Source organism: Myodes glareolus, chromosome 2 (genome assembly GCF_982192425.1).
Source record: "Myodes glareolus chromosome 2, mMyoGla1.1, whole genome shotgun sequence".
Lineage (NCBI taxonomy): Eukaryota > Metazoa > Chordata > Mammalia > Rodentia > Cricetidae > Myodes > Myodes glareolus.
Window position 1 is genome coordinate 82,568,519 of NC_142027.1, and position 19,119 is coordinate 82,587,637.

General features: G+C 36.6%; 1 gene segment (V, D, J or C); it reads right to left on the reverse strand.

Moving 5' to 3' along the window:
• Nucleotides 1-18,320: 18,320 nt before the first annotated feature.
• Nucleotides 18,321-18,874, reverse strand: LOC148123032 (immunoglobulin lambda variable 4-69-like). The segment is given in 2 exon segments: nt 18,321-18,643; nt 18,751-18,874. Coding segments are annotated over 2 exon segments (402 nt in total).
• Between the last annotated feature and the right edge of the window lie 245 nt (nt 18,875-19,119).

A 19,119-nucleotide genomic window follows, 5' to 3' on the forward strand; every position in this document is an offset into this window, starting at 1 on the left:
CACAGCTATAAACTCTATATATCTCTAAAAGTCAACTCTGCATTAGATTCTAAATGCTGTAATAGCTGGCATGAAACATAATGCTATGTTTATCACTTTATATTAATTTTTTAATCATTTTATTCAAACAGCAGATAGTGGATCGAAATAGTTTATTTCCAAGCAACAGAGAAGTTCACAAGAGGATTGAGAGCATTTGTAATACACTGGTCATTTATGTGTTTTAGAAAGAACAATACTACCCAATCCAACAAAGGTAGCTGGGATTTAGAAGCGAAATCTGGTGTTCTGTCACCAATTCTCAGGCTCATTTTTGTCAGACATCACTACTATTTGATTGCTGTTGCTATTTAATCACACACCCCTCCTTTTTCCTGCTCGAGGAAATTGGATCTAGCCTGAACTGAAATGTGATGAAACTGGTGCTCCCTGTTCTTTCAGACCTAAAGGTTCTTCTCCCCAGAACATAGAAACACTCACTCCTGAGTCTCTTTACTTGAAATACTGCGGGGAAAAGCGGGAGGTTTTAAGACCAGAGGCTGTCATCAAGATTCCACCAGTTCACTCTTCAATAAGTAGACTATTTAATTATTTTATGTAATGGATGTTACAAAATTCAGTTTCCTAGGGGCAGTGAGACCGTCCTTGTGTTACAACAGATAATGATGAACATTGGAATTTTTCACAAAAATAAGGAAAGGCTGGTTTATTATAAAAATGAACATAGATCCATTTGATTCGAGGTCAAGCTTTCTAGGACATAGCAAGGCCAGTGTGAGTGCTGGGAAAGACACTACCATCCCCATCATGCACTAGTTATCACCAGGATAACAGTTCACAATTCAGATAATTGTGTCCTTGGATATGTTCCCAGGTGGAACCTGGACCACCAATAGGGAGTATGAGGCAGAGCAGTATTAGCCATGAGCCTGCTGCTTCTCTGTGCATTGTTTCTGCTTCCCTCTATCCTGAGCAGCAGAGGATGCATCACAAGATCAGCTCTTTAGTGTTTTAAAGGGATGACAGGTCAGAATGTTCAGGACACTGGAGGGATCATTCTCAAGGTCACACTCAAACAAAATACCTATAATATTCTCAAATTAAATGCCAACCTTGAGGTCTTCTTGTTGCTGAATAGTAGGCAAGGCCTTGCAAGGTCTTCTGTGAATCAGAAAAGTAAGAGGTGACAGTGATTGTGCAGGCCATGCTGGAGACACGCAGTTTGTCTCAACAGCTGGATGGTGCTATCTAGTCTCTGTTCTAATGAATTATACAGGAGCCTGACATTAATCACCTATTCTGAAGAGGGTAGAGCTAAATGCAGGGCCACAGAGGCCAAGAGGGTATAACTCAGAGGACAGAGGGCAAGGTGTTGCTTCTTTTATTCTCACTCTCAATATTGTATGCTCCATCAAAAGACAGAGAGGATCCTGACTTCTCACATGTCTCTCACAGCATCTTGTTAAATATCAGATTTTTGTGTTCTATATCCTGAATGTACCGGTGTTTAACGTAATGACTCTTCAATAGGCAGGGCATCATTATGACACATTAATTTATAATAAATTTTTTTACAATAACTGTGAAAATTCAATTTTTACCTGAACAAATCACCAATAGATTTTAGATTGACCCCTTTCAGTGTCTTCAGAACATATGCCTAGGAAGTACTGCAAAATATATGTATTCAGTCGTAAGCTGTGAAACACAAAATGAAATATTCAGTGGTTTAAAACCAATCATCTTTATTAAACTTTGTATTTAAATGTTCATTTTGCTCATCTACAAATTTCTGTAACAAATCGGAAATGTCGGTACCAACTATGTTACAAATACTCTGTAGCCTTGTGGGAGGTTTGGAAATGTGAAGTCAGGTGTAGCTAGGCAGAGCTTCTTAAATAACTTCAGGGATTCTAGTCCAAAGTGTGATACTTGTGGGTCCTCCTGGGACACCTGATTGATTATCTCAATGGAATGTAAGAGTCAATAGAATGTCACCAGAGCCTCCTTAGTTATTCCTAGCAGCCCCTTTCATTCTTGTCTTTTAACCATTTTCTAAGCCTCTCTGACACCATTGGCCCACATAGTCTTTATCTATCAGGGACACACAACTGCCACATTAGGCTAGAATTCAAGGAGTGGATTGTTACCCTCTTTTCCATTCTTCCTCTCACTCGCTTCAGACTTAATCTTAGTGTCACTACAGCTTGTCAGTTTAAGACCCTCGTCTTCAATAACCTCAATCTTATGAGAATCAGTCTACTTGTGTGGGTCCAGGGGCCGTTGTTATATCCAGTTTCCAGTTTCAGTTATATTGGTAGTTCTTCTGTGTTCTTGGTCATTTCTGCTTAAATCAAGAATAATTACCTGTCAGGGAATCACAATGTAACACTTTTGGCAGGGCATCAATGATCCTACAGTTGCACACTTGGCCAGTACTCAGAGAGAACATTAGCAACAAAGAACAGAACACCCACCCAACAAATATGAGGCAAAATATCTATGCCCAGATACACTTCAAACATCACAATTCAGGATGCACAGATATAAGTATAATAACAAAAATGTGAGCAAGACTATATGTTTTCTCAAAATCCAGAATTTCTATTGTCAGATTGTGAAGTATCAATTTAGGCAAAGAACAAGACAAGGACTTCAAACATTCAATTTTGACTGTGTGAAAGAACCCTAACAGGATATGAATAAATGAAGACTATAAAAACAGAAACTTTTGAGTAAAATAATGAAAAACCTTGAGGAATGAAAGAAGACTTTAACAATTAAGTAGAAGTATTAATGAAAACCCAAACTGAAATAAAATTTAAAATTAAAAGTTTAAGATGTGAAACAAAACAAAGCGTCCCCAATAGATTAAAATGAAAGGAAAAAAGAATTTCAGACCTTGAAAAAAATTGTTAAAAGAAATAGATAGCTTTGACAAATAAAATATCATATCTGGATATAAAACATTCAGTAAATTTGGGACACTCTGAAAAGAAAGCCATGAATAAAGTAAAAGGAATACAGGTTAAAGGAACAGAAAATATCTTTTTTTTTCATAAAACTTATATTTATCATGTTTCCCCCTTTCTTTAACATCTTATTGTCCAATCCATATCCCTAGCTACTAAAATAATGTCCTGCTTGGGGGAATGGGATGGTTGGGATGGAGGAAGGGTGGATATGGGAGCACGGAAGCATATATCTAATTAAGGGAGCCATTTCAGGGTTGGCAAAAGACTTGATTCTAGAGGGGTTTGCAGGTGTCCAAGCAGATGTCCCCAGCTTGCTCCTTGGGCAGCTAAGGAGAGGGAACCTGAACTGGCCCTATCCCATAGCCACACTGTTGAATATCTTGCATATCACCATAGAGCCTTCATCTGGTGATGGATGGAGATAGAGACAGAGACCCACATTGGAGCACTGGACTGAGCTTCCAAGGTTCAAATGAGGAGCAGAAGGAGGGAGAACATGAGCAAGGAGGTCAGAACAGCGAGGAGTGCGCCCACCCACTGAGACAATGGGGCTGATCTAATGGGTGTTCACCAAGGCCATCTGGTCTGAGACTGATGGAACATGTGATCAAACCAGACTCTCTAAATGTGGCTGACAATGAGGACTGACAGAGAAGCTAAGGACAATGGCACTAGGTTTTGATTCTACTGCATGTGCTAGCTTTGTTGGAGCATAGTCTGTTTTCATGCTCACCTTACTAGACCTGGATGGACCGGGAAGGACTTTGGACTTACCACAGGTCAGGGAACCCTGACCAGTCTTTGAAGCGGGAGGGAGTTGGGGGAGGGGGAGGAAAATGGAAGGAGGGGAGAAGGTGGAAATTTTTAATAACTTTTTAAAAGATATTTATCCAGTAACTGATGGAAGCAGATGCAGATATCTATTGACAAGCACTGGACTGAGCTCCTGGAGTCCAGTTGTAGAGACGGAGGAGTAATAATATGAAAAAAGGGGTCAAAACCATGATGGAAAACCCCACAGGAACAGGTGACCTGAGCTAGTGCGAGCTCACTGAGTCTGGATTGAGAGCTGGGCAACTTGCTTAGGATCAAAGTAGGCCCTCTAAATGTGGGTGACAGTTATGTGGACTGGCAGTTTGTGGGGCCATGGGCTGTGGAACCAGTATTTATCCATAGGGCATGAATTGGCTTTCAGAGACCAATCTCTGTGGAAGGATAACTTTCTCAGCATAGATCCATGGAGGAGAGTCTTGGTCCTGCCTCAAGAGTTGTGACAAATTTTGTTGACTCCCCATGGGAGGCCTTACCCTCTCTGAGGAATGAATAGGGTGTGGGATGAGAGTGAATTGGGAGAAATGGGAGAAGGGGAAGGAAAGGGAATTGGAACTGGTATAAAAAATAAAAAGATTGTTTTAAAATATAAATTAAAATTTAAAAAAAACACAAAAAGAACCACTTTCATTTCAAATACACATAATCTATTAGATTCTCATCCTTTAACCCAACCCCAGGTTAACTGAAGCCAAATCTATCTAATATGGTAATCACCACAAATAACTGTCTTCACATAAAATCTTAAACAAAGAAAATAATATATTGTCAAATAAAGGGCAGGATGTTAGTGAGATGAAAACCAGTCTTTACACATGTAAATATGTTTTGCCAATTATAAGTGGCTACAGAATGCAAGAAAAAAAAAACCCTGTGTCCTAGGCACATTCAGTGTTCAGAAGGAATTGCTTAGAATCAAATGGTTGCTAAATGTGCTTTTCCAACTCAGTTATCAACTTATAAATAGAGGGCATAACTTTTAAAAAGGGAAATACCTGAATCTGGTCAACATGTAAAAGAGAATAATAAATACCCATCCATTAATTCAATTGGTATGGTAATGTGGATATCAGTAAGATGCTAAAGTTGACATTACAGCATCTGAAAATACAATATCTAGGGCAGGACAGATGGCTCAGTAGTTAAGAGCTCGGACTGTTCTTGCAAATGTTCCCAGGCCAGCTCCTAGCACCCACATGTCAGCCTGGGATCTCCTGGAATTCCAGCTCCAGAGCTCTGGCACTCACAGGCAAAGGGATACACACAGAAATGTACAACACACACCTTAAAATATATATTAGGAAGATTTCTATGAGATTGGATTTCTGTGAATGTCAGAAACTGCACCCATAAAGTCTAACCACATGACTACCTAAACAACAGTTGAACAATGATGACAGAAATAGACCTGCCACAGTGAATGGAGAAAGTCCAGGAATTATCAACCCCACACAAAAAACTGAATACATATATGCAAGGCTAAGAATAAAAGAAACAGCCCTCCACACACATACTTAAATATATCCATATACACATATATTTACTTATATATTTGCATGCATATGCAAATACATACACATATCTATATGAGTATAAAAGAATTTAGTCCAAAAAGAGTTCAAGAACTAGAAAGAAAACAAAAAAAGTCTATCTGGAAGGGCTTTGAGAGAGGAAAAGTAAGGGTGATATGTTGAAATTATAATTTCATGAAGAGAATTGAAACACACACACATATATGTATATATATATATATATATATATATATATACATATATATATATAATAATGCAGGACAACTTAAACATGCACCCTAACTTTAGTACAGTGTGTGTTTGAGGTCAGCCTGGTCAACATTCTGAGACACTGGTTCAATTCATATATAAAGAAATAAAATAATAAATGATAAAGATCTAAAGAAAAGCAAACTTCTTTTGGTTCAGTAATACATGATAACAGTACATGTCTTAGAAAATGATAGGGTCTACTAAAGATTCTTCTATATGTACTCCCCTGTAGCAATTTCACTTTGTTCTTAATTACAACACAATGCTTACATTTGTTTAGGTAAGTTTGTCACATTCTGTTTTATAATATTATTTACTTTACTTATCCCACTAGCCTCTGTCTGTTCTGCTTCCAAAAACAGTTTTCTTTGTCCTTACGAAGATGCTGAGCTTGAGGAATTGGTGGCTCTCTCTCTTGATTTTCTCCAAGAAGGAAGTAGATCCTGCCCAAGACTATGTCCCTTGTGGATCCAGGCCTCAGTACATTTCAGCCCATGAAATCATTTTTGGCCTCTGTGCTTAAATAGGGAAAATGATCTATATAGACAAGTGAATGATCTCAATCCATTTTGAACAAAAGTCTTTTAAGAAAATTAAATGCAAACAATTACTGAGTCAGCAGCACACACTGATCCACACGAGGTCTTTCATTCTCTATCTAGACTCAGTTTTATGAGAGATTCATGTCTCATGAACATACACCCTTCTTCCTTTATGTCAGTCTGAAGAAGTATGCTAAAAAGAAATTCCACTCTAACTAAGAATTGTGTATAATAAAGGGTTATTTATTTAGGAGTAGATTCAAAGATCATAATCCTCTCCATGAATGGGGAACAGAAACTGAATCACTCTGCCAAAACAGAGGCCAGACCCATGCTTTACATTGGCATATATAGAATAAGAGGCCATGCACAAGTGGGCAGCTAACTTACAGGCTACTGGCTAGAAAAATTCCTACAATACCTCCCGCTTTTGTTTAAATGGGAGAGTTTTAAGTCTACTATAAAATTATATACAATAAGAACAAATATCAGGTATAAAAATAAGAATTACAACCAGCATAAAAAATATCAAACAAGAAACATGTAATAAATGCCTCAATAATTATCCTATCCTAAAGAGTTTAAGTCTTGTATTATAATTAAGTTGGCCAAGTTATGAGAGGTAAGTAACTACTACAACTATCTAGCCTGCAACCCCATGGAAGACCCAAGAAAGGGAAACAATGCTACTTGAGTAAACAGGAAGAGCAATCAAGCAACTTCCAAAATATGCAAGAAATGATAGAGACAACTGGCTACCTGGACAATCACCCAAAGTCTCATTTGCAACCAACTTTGACTACGGCCTAGAGTAAATGTCAGACCATTTTCAGAGGCAGGGCAGTTTTTGAAACCATTTTACCCTGTCTTGGCACGATTTGGCAGTCTTTTTCCTATATACTGCTTATCCTGTCGACACATTGTGCACTTTGTCAGTGGTCGATGCATGGGCAGTTTCTTGCATAAAGGCCAGTTTTGCCAAGAAGAAAACAAACTACAAATTGAGTGTGTTCCATGTTCAACATTCTCTTGGGTATAGATCAATGTTGCCAGGAGCCAACAGAATCCTAGGCTATTAAAATGCTTTCCATATTCTACATCTCTTTGAAATGATTGAAGATTACCTATCTATGCAGAATACAATCTCTATATATCTAAAGAACCTAATTAGTCTAACTGTAAGTATGACAAATATGGATGACTACTGATGTATAATTCTTAATACCTATATAACTTAAACGCTAAGACTTCCTATTAGAACATTAAACAAATCTTTAAACAACTGTGCAACAAATGAGAACAATGGCCTCAAAATGTAAACAATGTATAAATATCTTGATCAGAGGTAGAAATGTGTATTGCAATACTAAAATTGTTTCAATGTATAAAATGTATTAATCATGCATGCATGCAATGTAACAAAATAACTTTGCCTAAGAATACAAATATTGTCAACAAAAATAGGAACATATTTAATATAATTTTAGTTTGTATCAATATACAAAATTTAAACCAATGTAAATTGCCTAAAATAATAGTTCACAACTATGCACTCTATTATTCACTATTATAATTAGTGTGAATAAGCTCACACTAATCAATTATTCCATTCAATTTCCCTTGTTTTCAATGAGATTACTGAGCTCACATATTTTCTTTCCAAACCCCAACCCTTTAACAATTATAATCAATCCCTAAATGATGTCCCTAAACCTATGACAAACTTTGTTGGGGGAGGGTACTTTGTCTTCAAGAATTTCTTCCAGAAGTCATAGGAGCGATGTTCTTTCTATGGTATCTTGTGAAAGTAAAATGATGGTTAACTTCCAAGATTCCTTCCTGGTATAATTGAAACTAGTCTCTGAGTATTCAGTAGGGTTTTCTGAGGTTACTATTTGGAGCTTTGGCTAGAAGGTTGTAAAAAAAAAATCACCAATTCAGCTACCCACGTCGGAACCATCTAGAGGAACCGGTATGCAAAAACAGGTCTTATAGTAGCACTATCAGCATCATGATGTCATATCAATCAGGTGGAGTTGTTGTGGGGCCCCATCTTCTTCCAGAAAACTTCAAAGATTACTGCAGGAGAAGTCATTGTTCACTGTGAAAAACTTAAACATTATTTATGTGAACATATATTCAATGAAAGGTACAATAGAGAAAAAAATATGTAAAGAAAAGTAATTTTTTTCTAAATTCCTGTTTGTTTTCTGTCCCATACTACAGCTCCTGACATGAAACAGAAACTCTGAATTTTTATTTTGATATTATTCTTGGATTTAGAGAAGGTCAGAGCCATTCATTGTTCAATACCAAATGAACTTTATATATTTACATATTCATATATGTTTCGATCACCTGTTCTTATAAGTCATATTCCTTTTTCATAATGTTTTCATAATGATCCTTATTAGATAGTTATTTTTCTCTGTCAACATCAAAATTCCAGGATCTCTTGAATTTTTGAACATGTGTATTTTCCTGTAATAATGAGAACAGAACCCTGCCCCAAACATATATGTTTTCCTTACAACCTGCATGGTTGTCACCTCTGTGAATGAGTTGTCATTATTCTTTCTCAAGAGATTTCTTTTCTCTTTTTCAAACTGAATATTTATTAATTTTGATGGTACTTATAACATGTTTTTCTCCTGTTGAAACAAGAGCAAAATCCATTTGCCAATGTAGCACATTTCCTGGCTTCCACAGTGAGCTCAACACATCCTTGAAATATACTGACTGATTAAATACAGAAGAATTTTCTATTATCCAATGTCTACCTGCTATTGTTGTCCCTTTCTCATTAGTATTAAGAAAATTCAAGGTCAGGAAAGCATTATGTAATCAATTCTGGAGTTATTTTCTAGAACTTTCTGTTTATTCAACATAACTTTTATAGTTCGATTTGATATTTCTATAACTGCGTGACGTGTAGGATTTTGTGGTATACCTGTAAAATGTGTTATATTATAACAAGCAAAAAACTGTTTCAATTTCTTAGAGACATATGATGGACAATTATCTGTCTTTATTTGTGCTAGTATACCCATGATGGCCATGACTTCTAATAAATGTGTGATTACTGAATCAGCCTTTTCTAAACTCAAAGCAGTTGCCGATTGAAAACCTGAATAAGTGTCAATGGTGTGGTGTACTTATTTTAATTTTCCAAATACTGCAAAGGGGAAAACAACTATCTGTCAGATTTTATTCCTTTGAGTACCCTTTGTGTTACTCCATTCAGGTAGTGATGTTTGGTTATAGAAAGTACAAGTATGGTATTTCTTTATAATCTCCTTAGCTTGTTTCCATGTAACTGAAAACTTTTTCATTAAACCTTTGCTATTGACATGATGTCCCTTATGAAATTCTGAGGCCTTCATACATTTTCAATCAATAATCAATGAATTTCTGTATCACTTGTGCTGAAGGACCTGGCATATTTCCATGGGATCAGATGTGTGTTATGTATATGGTACAGAGCCCATTTCAGATTATATCTTGCCCCTGGATGAATAACAAAGTTAATTCTGTATTCTGGTATAAATTCAGGAGTTTTAATATGCAAGACAACTTTTTCTGCATATTGTGAATCAGTAACTATATTAAGAGGTTCTTTAAAATCCCTTGGTACCACGAGAAAAGCTTACAATTCAGTCTTTTGGACAGCATTATTAGGGCTTCATTCCAACTTACATAAATCTTTTGATTGTAACCTGTCTTTCCTGATATGTTTGCATCAGTATAGAATGTAGGGACTCTAGTTATTGGTGGGACTCTTAAAATCTGGGGAAGGATCCAAGTAGTTCTCTTTATAAGGCTAATTTTATTAGTTTTGGAATAATTGCTATTAATCTCTCCTAACAAAAATTAGCACAAGTTCTTTGCCAAGTCAGTGTCTTCACATATTTTTTTTTAATTTGCCAGAATTAAAAGGTACTATAATGTCTGTTGGGTCTATAGCTGCTGGTTTGGGAAGTCTCAATTTTCCTTTTATAATTAATTCAGAGAGTTTTTCCACGTTAGTTTTTAACTTTCTACTTGGTTTCTGTGATACAAATATCCTATCTAAGATGCTATTTTCTTTTCGTATTAAAATTTCTGTAGGATAAATTCTGGAAGGAAATATGACTAAAATGCATGGAAAATTTAGATTCACCCTATCCACATATGCCCCTGTAATTTTTCTTCAACAACAATCAATTTCTGTTCTGCTTCAGCTGTGAATTCTCTGGGATCATTTAAGTCTTTGTTACCACCTAAAGTTGTGTTTAAATGAACTATTCAATCAGATATTATCCCAGCAGCTAGTTATATACTGGAAATGTCTCCTAACAATCTTTAAAAGTTATTAAATGTCTGCAATCAATCTCTCTTAATTTTTGCCTTTTGTGTTCTAATTTTCTGTAAACTTATTTTATAAACTAGGTAATTGACAGAATCTCTTCTCTGTATTTTTTTCAGGAGCAATTTGTAATTCCTCTTTTTGGCAAAACTTTCTTTAATTCTTCAAACATTCTTTCTAAAATATCTACTTTTGAATCAGATAGCAAAATATCATTGAAGTAATAGTAACTCATAGATTCTTGAAATTTTTATATATTATTTCCAATGGATGACTTAAAATGTGTTTGCATTGGCATAAGGTGGGAATATTGAGCATTCCCTTTGGAAGGATGCTCCATTGGTATTTCCTAGTCCATTGAGAATTATTATAAGTAGCCACTGTGAAGGCAAATTTTTCTCTGGCCTTTTCTTGTAAAGCTAAGTAAAAAAACAATCTTTTAAATCAATAACTATAAGAGGTCATTCTTTTAGTAATAGATAAGGCAGAGCAATTCCAGATTGTAGGAGGCCAGAAGGTTGAACTACCTTGTTAACAGCTCTTATATTTGTCAGCATTCTCCATTTACCAAATTTCTTTTTGATAACAAATACAGAATTCCAAGGATTGGTTGACTCTTCAATATTGTGAGCATCTAATTGCTCTTGTACCAGCTGTTCTAAAGCCTCTTGTTTATCTTTTGCTAAGAGCCATTGCTTAAACCATATTGGTTTCTCAGTTAACCATTTTAGAGGTAGCAACGCTGATGCCTCTAAAGGTTTGATAGTTGCTTTGTGTTCTTGTAAAGCCTGAATGTCTGGTGACCTTTGTATATAGTACCTTAAATATCCTTCCCAGAATTATGAGTTTTTGGGATAGCAGGAATGTTAATCTGTGTATTTCATGCTGAAGCAGGTCACGACCCCATAAATTCACTGCAATATTAGCCACATACAGCCTCAGCCTTCCTCTCTTTCCTTTTATTCCTATGCAATTAAACCATCTAGTGCTTTGTTTCACTTGATATAGGGTTCAAGTTCTTAGGAACTGAACATTCGCCTCTTGAGGAGGCCAATTTGGAAGCCACAATTCTGGAGTAATGATACTCACATCCGCACCCATGTCTATCAAATCCACAATTACAATGCCATGCATACATTCTTAGCTTTGGTCTTTGAACATTAATAGAAATCTGCCAGAATATGTGTTTCCTGTTTCCTATTGAAACTTTTGATTTATTCTTCATGCTTATTCCTTCATGCAGAACAGTATGGTCTTTTACAAAAGGCTATTTTGTAATCTAAAAGGTATTTTTTAGATTTTCTGGTGAGGCATGTTCTCCACAGTGACTGTGAATGATTGGACCACTGTTGGCTTTTGGGACTGCAGGAGGCCCCCCAAGGAGTTTGTGATAGTATCAGTTTGCCTTGTATGTCTTTTGTTGATCTGCATTCATTGATTTTGCCTGCTTTTGCTACACATTCTACAAATACAAGAATGCTGAGTCCTCCTATTCATGCCATTCACAGAGGAGATATTATTCCAAGGAATTCTTTGTATACAGTCCCTTCTCAGATGTCCTATTCTTTTCTTTATTGAGCTCCACAAATTTCTCTGCTCCCCTCTCAGACTCTTTCCTCCCCTCAACCCTCCCTCAAGTCCCCATGCTCTCAATTTACTCAGGAGATCTTGTCTTTTTCTACTTATCATGTAGATTAGATTTGTATATGTCTCTCTTCAGGTCCTCATTGTTGTCTAAGTTCTCTGGTATTGTGATTTGTAGACTGATTTTCTTTGCTTTATGTTTAAAAAAACACTTATAAGTGAGTCCATGTGATAACTGTCCTTTTGTATCTGGGTTACCTAACTCAAAATGATGTTTTCCACCTCCATCCATTTTCCTGCAAAATTCAAGATGTTGTTTTTTTCTGCTGTGCAGTACTCCATTGTGTGTTCCACATCTTCCTTATCCATTCTTTGGTCGAGGGGCATTTAGGTTGTTTCCAGGTTCTGACTATAAAAAACAATGTTGCTATGAATAGTTGAGCACATGTCCTTGGGGCACAATTAGCATCCTTTTGATATGTACCCCAAAGTGGTATTACTGGGTTTTGAGGAATGGTGGTTCTTTATTTTCTAAGAAATTACCACACTTACATACAACGAGGCTATACCAGCTTGCATTCCTACCAGCAATGCAGGAGTGTTCCCTTTATCCCACAACCTCTCCAGTATAAGTTGTCATTACTGTTTTTTAGATCTTGGTCATTCTTACAGGAATAAGATATAATCTCAGAGTTGTTTTGATTTGCATTTCTCTGATCACTAAGATATTGAACATTTCCTTAAGTGTCTTTTAGTCATTTAGATTCCTCTGTTGAGATTTCCCTGTTTAGGTCTGTACTCCATTTTTTATTAGATTATTTGTTCTTTTTCTGTAAGTAACTTAACTTTTCATTTTTATTTATTTTTTACTTTTCTTTTTTTAGTAAAAATTTCCAACTCCTCCCATTTCCCTCCCTCTCCACCCATTTCCCCTCCCCTCCCTTGACTGCTCTGTAGGTTATTTGTTCTTTTGATGACCAATTTCTTGAGGTTTTTGTATATTTTGAACATAATTCACAATATAAACAAACTGAAAAATAAAAACCATGTTATTATCTCATTAGATACCAAAAAGCTTTGACAAAACACAGCATCCCTTCATGATAAAAGTCTTGGAGAGAGGAGGGATACAAGCAACATACCTCAGCATAATAAAGGCAATATACAGCAAGCCAACCGCAACATCAAACTAAATGCAGAGAAACTCCTAGCAATCCCACCAAAATCAGAAACTAGGCAAGGTTGTCCACTCTCTCCGTATCGATTCAATTTAGTTCTTGAGGTCTTAGCTAAAACAATAAGACACTAAAAGAAGAACAAGGGGATACAATTCAGAAAAGAAGAAGTAAAACTCTCACTATTTGCTGATGATATGATAGTTTACATTGATGACCCAAAAATCATTTACCAAGGAACTTGCACAAGTCATAAACACTTTCAGTAAAGTAGCAGAATGCAAAATTAACTCAAAAATCAGTAGCCCTCCTGTACTCAGATGATAAAAGGATTGAGAAAGACATCAGAGAAACAAAACCCTTCACAATAGACACAGATAGCTAAAATATCTCAGAGTAACTCTACCTAAACAAGTGGAAGACTTGTATGGCCAGAACTTTAAATCTTTGAAGAAAGAAATTAAAGAAGAGAGCAGACAGTGATAGGATTTCCCATGCTCTTGTGTAAGTAGAATTAATAGAGTAAAAAATGTCTATATGACCAAAAACAATCTACAGATTCAATGCAACACCTGTCCAAAATCCCAGCAAAATTCTTCATATACTTTAAAAGAATGGTACTCAATTTCATATTGAAAAACAGAAAAAAACCAAAGATAACCAAAACAATTCTGTACAATAAAAGAACTTCTGGAGGCATTACAATCCCTGACTTCAAACTCTACTACAGAGCTACAATACAAATAAAACAGACTGGTATTGGCATGAGAACAGACAGGAGGACCAATGGAACTGAATAGAAGACCTAGATATTAATCCACATTCTTTCAAACACCTGATTTTAGACGAAGAAGCAAAAAATATCAAATAAAAACAGATATTTAACACATGGTGCTGGCATAACTGGATATCAACATGCTGAAGAGTGAAAATAGACCTCTATCTATCACCATGCACAAAATTCAAGTCCAAATGGATCAAAGACCTCAACATAAAGCCATCCACAGTGAACCTTATAGAATACAAAATGGGAAGTACACTTGAATGCATTGGCACAGGAGACCATTTCCTATATATAACCCCAGCAGCAGACACTGAGATAAACAATTAATAAATGGGAACTCCTGCAACCAAAAAGTTTCTATAAATCAAAGACATGATCAATAAGAGAAAACAACAGCATACAGAATGGAAAAAGTTCTTCACTAACTCCACATGAGACAGATGTCCTATTCTTCCACAATTAAAGAAATTGGCGTTTTGATGTCTGTCTCCTCATTCCTTTGGAAATTGTTTCTCCTACCCAACATTATAGTCAAATGCCTCAATGTTCATTGTATGTAGGATCCATTCAGCCATTGATGCTGATGTAACCTTTAACAGTACAAGTATGTTTTTGCATTCTATCTTGGCATTTTCAAAAGCCAGAGGTTCAATAAGTACTCATTTAGCATCTGTGTCAGTTACTTCTATTTGCATAGCCTTAGTCAATCTTTGTAAAAAGTCACTAAAGTGTTCTCTCTGTCCCTGTTTAACCCTGGTATATAATTCAATTCGTTTTCCTGATTCTTCAATCCTATCCAAGCATTGAAGGCTGCTTTGTGGCATAGGAATAAGATTTGTTCATCATAAAGAGATTGAACCTGTGGGTCAACATAAGTGCCTTAACCAAGAATTTGATCTTGGGAATTCTCAACTTCTTTCTTTCTTTCTTTCTTTCTTTCTTTCTTTCTTTCTTTCTTTTTCCTTTTTTTTTTGCTTTTTCCCATTGTTCTAGTATTTTAGCCTCTGCTCTGAAATAACATTTAAACATCAGTTGAGACCCATCATTCAGGACTGAGGATACTAAGTGAAGCCAGTCATGTGATGTAGCTTTAATGCGAAAAACCCATGACTTTACCATCTTCCTAGCAAATTCTGAATGCAAGTCGTAAATTACTACAGCTTGCTTAACTTCTTTCAGATCATTTATCCGTCTACCTCCTTTGTATCCTTTTGGGCCTTTAAAATTTGATGCTTTGTCAGAGTAGATTACATGGTAGAAAGCTAAAACCCTCGGTAATTCATCTCTGACAGTTAAATGCTGTCCTTGTACCTTCTTTCCCTGCTCATCCACTCCAATAATTTCCTAAATCATTTCAAATCCTTTTTATTATTTTTTGTAAAGACTGAATCTCCTGGACTATATATATTTCTAGTGATATCATTGAGGCACCTAGCCTCTGGTCCTCATTCTGCACATGTGATTCCAAGTTCTCATGTTTTTCCTTTAAAAATAACATCTCATCCTTGGAAGTCATTTGGATAGCATGCAGATTGCCATCCTGGAGAGATACTCTATCTGCTAAACTATCATAACTTTTTAACAAATTGTGATTGTCAAATTCAATACTATGTATTATTTAACATAATTTCCCAGTACCCTTAGACATAGATTCAATTTTGTCTGTAAAATTAATGTTAATTGTTATACTTCTCATCCAATTCTTTAAGGGAGTTATTCATATCCTGTTTAAGGGACTCTATTGCTTTCATAATGGCACTTTTTTCCACTTCTTCTGGATTAAGGTGTTCAAGTCCTTCCATTGTAGGGTCGTTGGGATCTGGTGTTTTCGTGTTGTTTTTCAGATTGTTAGAGGAGGTCTTACCTTGGCGTCTGCCCATCTCTTCCTTCAAATGCTCTCTATTGGATCTTCCGGTACCGGGTAAGGTTCCCTTGTTGGGCAGGGACTTAACTGACAGAAGGCCTACCTTTCCTCAGGCAGGCTATTGAAACACAGGCAGTGAATATGGAAAACCTAGGTAAATGAACGGAGACTACAGAATCAAGCAAAACCAATAGAATACAAGAGATAGAAGAATGAATCTCAGATTGAAGATACCATAGAGAAAATAAACGCTCTGATCAAAGAAAACGGCAAATCCAACAAATTCTCTTCACAAAACATTCAAGAAATCTGGGACACAATAAAAAAACCAAATCTAAGAATAATAGGGATTGAAGAAGGAGAAGAATTACAGAGCAAAGGCCCAGAAAATATATTCAACAAAATTATAGAAGAAAACTTTCCCAACCTAAAGAAGGATATTCCTATGAAGGTTCAAGAAGCACACAGAACACCGAATAGACTGGATCAAAAAAAAAAATCCCCTTGCCATATAATAATCAAAACACAAAACATACAGATTAAAGAAAGAATATTAAGAGCTGCAAAGGAAAAAGGCCAAGTAACTTATAAAGGTAAAGCTATCAGGCTTACACCGGACTTCTCTATGGAAACCAAGAAAGCCAGAAAGTCCTGAATAGAGGTACTGCAGAAACTAAGAGACCATGTATGCAAACCCAGACTACTATACCCAGCCAAGCTACCATTCACTATCAATGGAGAAAACAAAATATTCCAGGATAAAAATATATTTAAACAATTCGTAGCAACAAATCCAGCCTTACAGAAAGTAATAGAAGGAAAATCGCAACCCAAGGAATCCAACATTGCCAACACTGCCTACAATAACCCAGACATCTAGCTAACCTTCACAACCAGAACTCGAAGAAGAGAAACACACAAGCTCTACTACACACACACACACACACACACACACACAAACACACACACACACACACAAACACACACACACACACACAAATAATAACTGGAATCAACAACCACTGGTCATTAATATCACTTAATACTAATGGACTCAACTCACCTATAAAAAGGCACAGACTAAGAGATTGGATACGAAAACAGGATCCAACATTCTGCTGTTTACAAGAAACACACCTCAACCACAAAGACAGACATCTACTGAGAGTAAAGTGTTGAGAAAAGGTTTTTCAAGCAAACGGACATAAGAAACAAGCAGATGTGGCCATTCTATTTTCCAACAAAATTGACTTCAAACTAAAATCAATCAGAAGTGAAGGAGACGAACATTTTATACTCATAACAGGAACAATTCATCAGGAGGAAGTCTCAATCCTGAATATCTATGCCCCTAATATCAAAGCACCCACTTATGTAAAAGAAAAACTTTTAGAACTCAAGGCAGTAATCAAACCACACACACTAATAGTAGGAGACTTCAACACACCTCTCTCACCAATGGACAGGTCAATCAGACAGAAACTCAACAGAGAAATAAGAGAATTACTAGAGGTAATGAATCAAATGGAGTTAACAGGTATCTATAGAACATTCCACCCAAGAAGGAAAGAATATACCTTCTTCTCTGGAACCTTCTCGAAAATTGACCACATACTCGGTAACAAAGCAAACTTCCACAGATACAAAAAAATGTTAGTAACCACCTGTGTCTTGTCGGATGGCAATCTTCACTTTGGTGTGCTCTGTCCCTCTGTGTCCTATATTCCCTAGCTTCAGTTGGTAGTGATTACCTAGAAAACTTACTGAATGTCATCAGACACATCCAAAAACGCTGATATAGAAAGATCACATGTAAGAAATTTGCAGAGACGAAACTATATGGTTGTAATTCTATCCTTCCTCTAAAATATCTTGGAAGGCTTACTAAGTAAAGAGGACTATAAGATGCAATATGGAGAGTTCATGTACATTTATTAAGCACAATGTTCAGTCATTGTAGCTGTTTATTATTTTGTCATGAGTCTAGGGTGCACTACTAAACAACCTCATAAATGTCTTTCTTAACAATTTGCTGGAGTTAAAAAGACAGAGCATGAGAGAATAAAGCCTTCGTACAATGAATAGACAACACTGTAAACTTTGATGAGTAACAGCAAGAGCTTTAAACCCACTTCTCTGACTGCACAGAAGAATATTCTCACCTCCTCAGGTCTGTACACATGAGATTTGATTTTTCCATAGTCCTTAATTTTACACAGCAGTCAACTCAATACAATTCCTGCTTTTCCTCTCTTTTCCAATGGGGCTCAGAAGCCAGAACTACAATATATCCCTTTGAGTAATAAGAGAAAAATATCCAAGGAGTGTGATATCTAAGAACTTCAGAGATTCCTACTCAAAACCATAGATTAGACTTGGTATCAAGAGAGGATAACAGTTCCTGTCTTGCTTCCTCATTTATGTGGGTCACTGTGTTCACCCATATTGTCCTGCAGTGTAATAACCTACACCACAGAAATAGTCAGCTTCATCTTCAGGCTGAATGTTGGAGATGCTTAAGTAGCGATGAGCTCCAGAGCTGGAGCCAGAGAAGCGATCAGGTAGCCCATCTCCCTCATCATAGTTACCATAACTATAGAGATACATCAGATACTTAGGAGCCTTGTCTGGCTGTTGCTGGTACCATCCAATGTTGTAGGTACTGTGCTGACTACTCAAGGTGCAGGTGAGTTTGACTGAGGCTCCCAGCGAGGCTGATGCTGTGGGTGACTGAGTCAGCACAGGTTGAGAGAAAGACCCTGTAAAAGAGAAACACATTATCTCGTGGGGTCTGAGAAGAAAGGACAATATAACTTTGTCAGTTGGTTTCCCTGAACTGACATTGGGATCTAGATGATCTCCTAACCTCCGCAGCGAAGGAGGAAGAAGAGAATGGGAACCCACGCCATGGTGCAGTCACCACTGAGCTCTTCTGAGACTGACATGGTGTGAGTCTCTCTTATACTTCATCATTTCTCAGAGAACTTACAGGGCCTTCTTGCAAATATGCAAATTTTCTTGGTCAAGGAAATTTCTCCTTAGGTGTTTGTGCCATCAAAAATCTGGGTGTCACTTCCTTCCTGAGGCTGCCCAAGAGATCACATTAGCCCCAGCTGCTGGGCCTATTGAATCATGAACAGTCACAAAGATATAGATGTTGATATCTCGGCTAGAGTTTTCAGATTCTTCAGTGTAAACTGTGGAACCCACTGTTCAGGTTTAGGTATACCATGTT